The following is a 10,229-nucleotide window of genomic DNA, read 5'->3' as shown; positions in this document are numbered from 1 at the left end:
TTTTTTTTAAAAAATATAACAAAACACCCAAATATTTACAGTTTTCAATTTCTTTCCTCTACCATTTTTCTTTTTCTTTCCATCGTCTTTTTCTTTCTTCTACAATCTTTTCAATTTTTTAAAACTATTATTTGGTTTGAGATCATATACAAAATATAATCGATTGTGTAGTTTAAACTATCGTCTACCAAATATATTAGGTACGCCAGTATCAAATTAATCGTGTGTTGACAAGATATTTTTGGTATTTTTGATTGGAGTTTTTTGTTATATTTTTAAAAAAGTGATATATATATATATATATATATTAAAAAGAATAATAAATAAAATATTGAAGTTGTTTTAAAGTAGGAATTGAATTTAAGAGGTGAAGGAGAGATGGAATGCAAGCTCACATGACCAACAAGGCAAAACCAACTTTGTATTTAGAAAAAAAATGAAAACCATATAAATATAAAGTGTCACATTAACAAACCAATGAGATTTTACTTTTTGAATATTCCATCCTTTTTTCTTCGAACATTTTTCAAAATTTTAAAAAGAAAATGGAATTTGTTATCTAACTAGTTAGTTTCATAAAATCGAAAAATATAAAAAACTGAAATATTATCAAACAAATCCTTAAATTTTCAAAAATCAAATAGAAAATCATAATAAATCAAGGATATGTATTACCTTAAAATTTTAGAAATAAATTTATTTATAATTATAAAACATGTAGTATTTAAATATCTCTTTCACTTTTATTTTTCAAATGAAACATTTTTAAATATAGCAAAAAAAGTTGAAACTGTTTACAAAATATAGCCAGATCTATAAAAAAAAACTAGTTTCAATTTTCTTGCTACCCATCAAATTTATTTGTTATATATTGAAATGTACTTGCTATTATTTTTAAAAATTGGGTAAGAATTCAACTCCGAAGGTACAAGTCATCGTGAGAAAATAATTTGAAATATGCCTAAAATTTAAAAATAACTGAAAACCTAACTACGAAATTGGTTGTCGAACATAACCTAAAATATGAAAACAAAAAGAAATAAAATCCAAAAAAATAAAAAATAAAAGGTTGTCATCAATATTGACATTTAAGACTATGAAATTAGGAAGTTAGGTTGGTGATGAAATATTAAAAATTAAAATTAAAAACAAAAGTCAAATACTTTGAACTTGTATTAATTGTATACTCACATTTTTCTTGTTTAATAATAATTATAAAAGATATTTTTAAAAATAGTAAAATAAATTAAAATATTTACGGGTTATATCAATAACAAAAAAAAAAAATTAGATTCTATTATTGTCTATCAATACCACTAATAGAAAAATATCACTGGCTATCTAATGTTTGTTATTGATAGAATATAAAATTTTGTTATAGTTTGTAAATATTTTTTTATTTTTCTAATTATTAATGTAAAGGAAATGATTTTATTTTATTTTATTTGCATCTAACTCCCAACAATAATGAAAATAAATTCTCTCACAATGGCCTTAAAAAGACAAACTTTTCACATGGGGCTTTCATTATTTCTAAACTCTTTCTACCTTTTTCCCCAAGGAGAATTTGAATCCAACACCAACCACTTTCATTTCACATTATTATTATTCTCAATATTTGTCTTTTTTTTCTTTCCTTTTAACATTGATGATAAGAAATGAACGTAGGGAAAAGTATGATAATGATGAAAGGTTAACTAATTAATTAAGAGTTCTAATTATGAGTTATACATGTATGAATGTTAGGAACAAACAAAAAGTTGGTTATTTAAAAACTACCAAAATAGATTTTTATGTGTATTTTAAATCATTATTAGAAAAATGAGTTTATTGAAAAATATTTTTTTTTAATTCAACTCAAACGAACTCTTAGTTATGTTAAGGTTAGGGTTCATGTCACATTAACATTTGTAAGTAGAATATTAATTTAGAGATTTATGAGACTCCAAATAGAAAATTCATAAATATAATTGAAAGCTTTCAAATACTAAAACTTTAATTTAATCTCAAACAAAAGAAAAACATTAAAACTAGATATCAAATTTTATTATTTTATGATAAAGACTTTGTATTTTATAAAATATTAAAATTTTAATTAGTTTATAGGTTAATTTATGCAATGAATCTCATTACATCTTAACTTTAGTTTCTACGACATGACCTAAATCATTAAAAAATTTAAAGTATTAGAATTAAATTTTTACATATTAAAGTTTATGGACGAAATTGTTACAAAATCGAAAGTTCACCTTATTAAACTTTAAATGTTATATCAAATAGAATTTTTTTAAAAAAGATGTGAAATATGTCAATGACCAATTCAAAGAGTTTGAAGTAAAGAGACTAATGATATGTTTGGATTACATTTTCAAGTGTTTAATTTAAAAAATAAGCTATTTTGAAAGAAAAAAAAACTAAAGTGTTTGAAAGCTAATAGTTTAAACAAAAACGAGTTCATTACCATTTTTTTTAAGTATTAAACTTACAAATAATTAAATTTTAGTCCATCCTACTTATTCGTTGATTTACTTTAAAAAAATATATCATCCATTCATAATTTTCGTTGTAGATTTTGAAATCATACTCACAAGCTAAATTTTGAATTCTATTAATGACAGTTTTCTATCGTTATAGCATATCGATGACTAACAGGAATAAAATTTACTAGAAGTCGTAAGTATTTTATAAAATTTGCCTAAAATAACGTATAATTACCCTTTTAAAAATATAATAATAATAGATGAAAGTGGTATGAATATGTATGAGAATAGCATAAATAATAGTGTATGGTAAATATTTGAGTCATTAATAATAATAATGGTTTGTATCATATTTTGGTGAAAGAAAAAAAAGAAGAAGAAGGGTTTGTTATTTAATTAATAGGAGGTGGATAAATAAATAAGAATAATAAATATAGAGAGAAAAAGGGTAATAAAAGAGTCCTTCAATGGCGGTAGCCGGTAGCTGCTCCCATTAATTTCCCTCACCTTCCCATCTCTATTTCATCACTTCAATTCCACCGCCCCTCCTTCAAAACCAACTAAAATTAAACCAAAACACCTTCACATCGCGAGCAATGGCGGCGGGAGGACCCTGGATCTTGGCTGTGGCAGTACTAGTGATTATGGCGATTGAGGGGATTTCAGGGCAGGCGCCGGCGCCGGGACCGGGGGCGGTGGGAGAAGTGGATTGCTTTACGACGCTGCTGGGCATGTCGGATTGTTTACCGTACGTGACGACGGGGAGTAATGATACGAAGCCGAATAAGCAATGTTGCTCGGAATTGGCAGGGCTGGTGGAGAATAGCCCTAAATGCCTTTGTGAGCTGCTTAGTGATCCAGATAAAGTTGGATTCACCATTGATGTTGATAGAGCTATGAAGCTTCCTACTCAATGCCATGTCTCCACTCCTTCCATTTCTCTATGCTCTCGTAAGCTTTCTTTCTTTTTTCATCTTTCCTCTTCAATTTCTTTCCTTTATGATATCAAATATACCAAACTCAGCTAATTAATTTATAAACATAGGGAAGGCTTCTTTAATGATAGATTATAAATATTAATACATACTCTCTCTATCAGATCTATTACAAAATCAAAATTGATACTAAAATTCTCCAATAAATCAATTGATTTTTTTTTTTTTTTGTTATTTTCAAATATAGTGGTTTATTTTGGTACACTATTATAATATTTTATTATATTCATAAATATTTTACCCTTAGAGTTTTTATTTTTAAAATAATTTATTTAAAAATTTTCACATTTATCATATACAAAATTAGGAGTTTGAATGATTAAATATTTTCGTCCTAATTTTGTTATTTGCAATCTCTAGAAAAGCAAAGCAAATTTTGAAATAAAAAAAGGTTTTCACACACTTTTATATCTTTTCTCTAAAATATTAAACTAAGAATTTAATATTTCTTGAAAAACGTGAAAATGTAGTATGAAATTGATAAGAAAACAAAGTATAAATTACAAAAAAATCTAATTTAAGAAAAGAAAATTTTGCTTAAACGAATCTTAGAAATCAAGGACTTGGTAAAGAATCCGAATTATGTGATAATCTCGATTTTGTTTCTTAAAACTGTTATCTGATTATGTGATCCGATCCAAATAGTATAATTCTGAAAATAATTTTTTATGTTTTTATTGTATCCAAAATTTGAATTTTACATTTTAAAGAGCATAATTACATACGTATAAAAAAATTCAATTCATATTTTTAAATATAATATAGATCCTATAATGTATTATAAATCCTATCATAGTGCAAAATAATAATCATTTTAGATTAAGTTATAAATTTGGTCGTGTGATTTTAAAATAGTAGAGTTTAGTCTATAGTTTATAACTAAAATTTAATCCTTTTGTTTAATAAAATCTTCTTATCAAACTATGAGATTTTTTAGTAGAATGTTTCAAACAAACATTATTACATAAACTAATATATTAACTTTGCTATCAAGATGCCCTTTTCCCCCCTAGAAAATTCAAATAGATATCACAAGCATCTTTAATAAATATCATCATAACAGGAGGCTACTTAGCACTAAGTTTGAACGTTAAATTGAAACCAAACCAATGACTTTATAACAAAATCTTGTAAATCAGAACTGGTATGATCAACTAATCTCAATGGTTTGGTTGTAGTCTCACTCCAACTTCAACTCCACCAACAACACCATTTGATATAAAGTTTAATTTAGTTTGTTCTTTGCCAAGTTCAAATTCAAACCGATAAGTGGTTTCAATTGGTTTGAGCGCCTTTCAAATTATCGGTTCTTCCTTGCACCCCTAACCAGCTCAAATCTGTGTTCTTCTAAATGCAGTTTTGGGATATCCAGTGGGATCATCGAATAGTCCAGCACCATCACCAGGTAATAAATCATACACTTTTTTTGTTTTGTGGAAATAATGAAACGCTATACTTTCACAATTTGAGACTATGCTAAACTAAAATTTCATTGTTAAATGTTAAAACATACCTAGGTGTTCAACCACCGGATGCAGGAGGCTCTAGCACCACCGACACCCCAGGAAACAGCGGGAATAGGGCTTCGAGCATCGACCACCTTCGTCTTGCATTTCCACTTGGCTTGGCCTTAGCATTCATTCCTGCACTTTTCTAACCTTTGATTATCTATAAAATTGTTTGCCTATTCTTCTGTCTTTCCTTTTCAGTTTAGAAGTCATTGTATTTGTATTTTATTGTATTGTACTGTACTGAGATATTTTCATGATTGTTAGGCCAATAAAATGTTAGCTTCTATTGAACTATTTTGTTGAAAGTGAAACCACCTGCCCTACAACTTCTAAGGGAAATGTTTGTTTCTGTTGTGGTAAAGATTTAAAGGTTTTCATGATGTGATGGCAAAAATCTGTAGATGTAACTTTGCAGCATTAAATGGTAACTAATCGAGATGGTAGCAAAGCAATTGACATTTTGTATGCATTATGTGTTGGCATAAGGATGAAGTTTGGTAGAGTTATTAACTTTTCTCTTTATTTCATCAGATTGCATGACTAAAAAGCATCAGTTTTATGACTCAAACTCTTTCTCTAATATTGGCTCTAAAAAGTTTGTTTGTTGATCTTAATGAATGGTGACACTTGTCTTCAAATTTGTATTCAAAATGAACAATATGATTTATTAAACTATCGATTCACCAAAAAGCTTCAACTTGTGGTTGAATGCAAATTTAATTATATATCACTAATACTTCTTCACTTGTGGGCTTGAAATATTTGAAAGGGTCAACAAGTGAAAATCAATTTTAATTGGGAAGAAAGAACAATGCAACGGTTTGAATATATGATCGCTTTGATAGCATATTAAACCATCAATTCACCCAAAAGCTTAAGTTTGTGGTTGAAGGCAAATTAAATTATATATCACTAACATGATTAAAGAACGAAATAAAGAACGAAAGTGTTTAAAAATTAGGTGACATCCACTATCTTTATCAAATCAATCAATAAAATATCCTTAGGTTGACACCAATTCTCATTATGAATGGGTAAACATGGCATAAATAACCATCTAGACTTAACAGCTCTTCAAACTAAACTATTTTACTACTGGCCTCAAATGATCACAGCAGAAATCCTCGAAGCATCTAGAATTCAACAATAAAAGGCACAAACATACCCTCAATTCAGCAGAAAATGGTGATGAAAATAGTCACCAGAAGATTACATCACATAAGTCCTAATCAGTAAGCATCAATATCCTTAAATTCCTTTCCTTCAAATGAAGGTACAACCAAAAATCACGAGATCAAATGGTTCAGACTCTGCCTTTTCACTTGAAACCAAGTGGCAGCGGGAAACTCAACGGACAACATGTTAAAATATTCAATAAGTTCATGCAGATAATGAAAATACAATGGAAATCATACAAGGAGATGACAATTATTATTAGTACCATCTTGAATAAGGCCCATCCCATGTGAACTAAGCTTTGGTCGGAGCATAATCACCTGCAGATCACAAAGAACACATTTTCAGACTACCAAATCAGGTTGTACATCTTCTCCAGTTAAGTCTCCCTGCCTTAAAGACCGAATTACAAAGTTGCGAGGAGCGTCCAATTTAATCAGCTCGCTCTTCAATCCTCCCTGAGAATTTTTTGGATAAGAAATCATCTCATTTATTGAATGAAATATCCAAGGATATACAAAAAGGACTTATTCGAGAGGAATACAAATATCTTTCCAATTTGCTATAATGAAAGAAAAGTTGCAAACTTTTAATAGCTTGTATGCTTTTACACCAAGAGAAACCATTTGTAAACGGCTGCATCGAGGATGTCCCTTGTGGTTTTTGCCTTATCTGGGAAGATTCTTGTATTCCCTTCATCCTATCACTTCCACAAAACGGTTGATGAAATGTTTATCCATAAATGCTTCTTTGAGGCTGTGAAAGGGTGATCGATAAGCAGCATCCGAAGCCAATTCTGTGTATCATCAGGAGAAACCATGGATACCAATTCTTTGATATTTCATTCAATCAATGAAATTATTTCAGATAGTCCTTCCCTGAAAGAAAGGTGTTCACATCTGCAAGAAGACGCAGTAAAATATACCATTCCTCCGATTTCTATGTATTAAAAAAGGGTCTTTCATACTGGTAATTAGATATCAACTCCCCCAATGGATTCAAATTCCCTTAACAAAATTGTTGATCTCTCCAGCATTCTCCTTTCTGCTTTCAGACTCGTGACAATGTTTCACAAATTTGAATGTGACAATTGTTGAAAGAATATGCATATTTTCATGTATTCACTTGTTACCTAGAAGAGGGAAGTCACCATCTTCATTGTGAATTTGATCTGCTTTTTGTCTTAAACTACTCTGAGATAAACCACGACGCCCCATAGCAACTAAATCTAGGAGTTTTCTCCTTACGGTATAAACTGGATTTGGATCTATTAAACACCCCCTCTCATATGCTTCTCTTAGGAAAACGGTATGTCTCTTTCCCTTGGTTGATAAATAAAATATCCCAGGATGATCCAAAAATAGATCTCTTATATTTAACTCAATGCCAAACCATTTCCTAAAATGGCTGATCTTCTCTACTTCCACCATCTTTTCCACGGTCAAAGTCATGAATTCATGAACGATTGAAACCGCTCGCTTTTCCAGTGCTAGACTAGTGTTCTTATACTTGTTACTGTCAAGTATTCCCTCATATGGTCCAGTATATGGACACTTTTGCCACTCCTGAACCTTGGCTTTGAAGATTTTTCTCAACCGCATACCCGGAGGATAGCTATGTTTAAAACTATACTGGATTTCAGTCTCATCAACAGTGCAGTCCTCTTTACAATACTGACCAACTCTCCATTCCTCAACAGCTGCTCTGAATTGATTTCTCGGAATGTCATCAACCAACTTCAGATAATGAGTATTTGGTTCATGAGCATCACAGAGCTGAAAAACATGAGAGTATTTCGATATCACAGTGTCCTCAAAATCGTCAGGGAGCCCAAGCTCCCTCCACACCTTGTAAATTGCACGCAGTGGTACCATCTTAGAATTTGACATTGACAAAAGCCGGACCAATCGATCAACAACCTGAGGCAATGAAGCATTGATAGCATCTGCTTCTTCAGAAAATATTTGATTGGCAGTGTCTGTTAATTTGCAAAATGGTAGAGACTTGTTTGGGTCATAGAAGATGTGAAAAATATGAGGGTATTTGCGAAGGAAGGAGGGAGCGCCACGGTTGAGATGGAGCTTCTGGGAAAGCCTTGAGAGGAAGTCTAGAGATACTGATTGATTCCTCGGATTAGCAAGGATAAGATCTTGGATAGCAACCACTTTTAGAAAATCTTTGTACTTATCCATCAGTTTCTCAAACGTTGGATCTCTAGCTCTTGATGCAACATATTGGGAAGATGTTACTTTACATCTGACAAACATATTGAGATGATGGTACCTTTCTGCAATGGACCTAAATATATGAGGTCCCATTTTAATGCACAATTTTCACCAGAGCACTCTGTCTCACATAACATACTCCTTTCTTCAAATACAAATTCAGCAGCTGTGGCTTCTTTTATGAACAAAGAAATATAGACGCCTAGAAATAAAAATTGTATGCGTTAAATCACCCATTGACCGCAAAAACTTACGTTGATGAAGGTAAATTTGAGATAATAGGTAAATTTGAGATAATGGATGAACATAAAATTAATAATTATATCTATATTCTAACAATATGCTTCAATCACAGTAACAACATTAGTACCAGAATCACTAATTTTGAGGAAACATGTCCGGGATGATCATTCCTCCTCTGAGAGTGAAAACCAAAGTCATTTGTTGAGTGAAGTGTCTGAGGCCCCCTTTTAGAATATCACCAATGCAAAATTTCAGCCCAACCCAGATTGAACAGACGAGGGCGGTTCAGCAGTGGTACTCGCAAACAACAGTGGCGAGTTTGGCGTACAAATCTGGTCGGATATAGAAATCAAACAGAGTTTCGTGATGACTGAATGGTCGAATCTGGTCGCGCGGCGTGTGAATGTCCAAATATTAGGGCTGCGACGTGCGAACGGAAAACAGTGGGCTTCGCCACGGCGTGTGAACTGATCTGGACGGTGACCGAATTCGGATCTGGACGGTGTCAAAGTCGAGAGTTTGTCGCGCGGCTGAACGGTATCAAGCTATGGTTTGCGCGGCTGAGAAACAAATGACGATGGTGACTGAGGTTGCCGGCGAGTTTCACGTCAGATGGAGATCGACGGCGGCGACTATACAGTAACCCTACGTTAAAAGCTCTTATACCATGTGAATCAAATATTTCTGCATGTGTTTTACAATAATGTGACAAAATAAATAAGAACTATACAACAATATTTATAAACCGAAGGGGATATTTTAAAAATAACCCTATTAAAAAGTTGTCTTTCTAATTTTTATAACCAGTTAATTGATTTTAGTAGCTAAATTTGAAAATATTTTTAAATATAACCAAATCATCTACCATTGTCTATCGTTGTAGACAATAACAATTTGATATATTTGTTACTAAGTTTTGCTCATTTTTTGAACATAACATTCCACTTAATTAATGTTAATGCAAAAGTATTAAGATTACTTTAATACTCTGGATGTAATGATTTGAGAATTGGTTGCTCAAATGGAACAAAAGCCTAAAATAATAGTAAATATAGCACAACAAAAAAACTGATTGCATATATAACACAAATCTAACCTAATTATTTGAAAAGAATGAAAAGAACACACGGCCCACTTTATTTTCTTCAAAAGCAAAAACCCTTCTATTACCTATATTTTCCTTTCAAACAAATAGAAAACTCAATTCTTTTGTGTACAGAGGGGAGAGACGTAGTAAACGCAAGCTGATGATTCACGTTTATTAGGAATGCTTCGTTGAAGATCAACAATTGCAATGATCTATCCCCATCAGAATGAAACTTCAAGGACTACATGTCTATCGACCAAGACTATAGGCTCGTTGAATACATCGGTATAGTGCACGTGCAGTCCAGAACATCTAAGGACATCACATACTTTTTATTACCTCAAACTTCTTTGACCTAAGCGATCATGTTCCCTCTAAGAAGCAATATAAAACTCAATTCAAAATCATTGATACCCTCACCTTTATTCTTCCCTTTTCATTTTGGCTCCAAATTCAAAACGTTCTTCATTTTCATATTCGCTCACACCCTCTCCTCTTCGATTTTCTTCATC

The 10,229-nt window shown here is 31.4% G+C and overlaps 2 protein-coding genes across 2 annotated transcripts; one reads left to right on the top strand and one right to left on the bottom strand.

The window, feature by feature from the left end:
• Positions 1-2,934: 2,934 nt before the first annotated feature.
• Positions 2,935-5,347, top strand: LOC101205273 (xylogen-like protein 11). Its single transcript, XM_004144058.3, has 3 exons — positions 2,935-3,431; positions 4,833-4,880; positions 4,993-5,347. The coding sequence occupies exons 1-3, from the start codon at positions 3,077-3,079 to the stop codon at positions 5,130-5,132; spliced, it is 543 nt and encodes a 180-aa protein (XP_004144106.1). The 5' UTR covers positions 2,935-3,076; the 3' UTR covers positions 5,133-5,347.
• A 760-nt stretch (positions 5,348-6,107) lies between these two features.
• Positions 6,108-9,348, bottom strand: LOC101216246 (protein ROOT PRIMORDIUM DEFECTIVE 1). Its single transcript, XM_011661781.2, has 2 exons — positions 8,758-9,348; positions 6,108-8,589 (listed from the first exon to the last, which is right to left on the bottom strand). Exon 2 carries the CDS (start codon positions 8,478-8,480, stop codon positions 7,284-7,286), a length of 1,197 nt encoding a protein of 398 aa, XP_011660083.1. The 5' UTR covers positions 8,481-8,589; positions 8,758-9,348; the 3' UTR covers positions 6,108-7,283.
• Positions 9,349-10,229: the final 881 nt, after the last annotated feature.

Source organism: Cucumis sativus, chromosome 1 (genome assembly GCF_000004075.3).
Source record: "Cucumis sativus cultivar 9930 chromosome 1, Cucumber_9930_V3, whole genome shotgun sequence".
Taxonomy (NCBI): Eukaryota; Viridiplantae; Streptophyta; class Magnoliopsida; order Cucurbitales; family Cucurbitaceae; genus Cucumis; species Cucumis sativus.
Note: the sequence above shows the minus strand (reverse complement) of the source record. Positions and strands in the feature narration are given on the sequence as shown.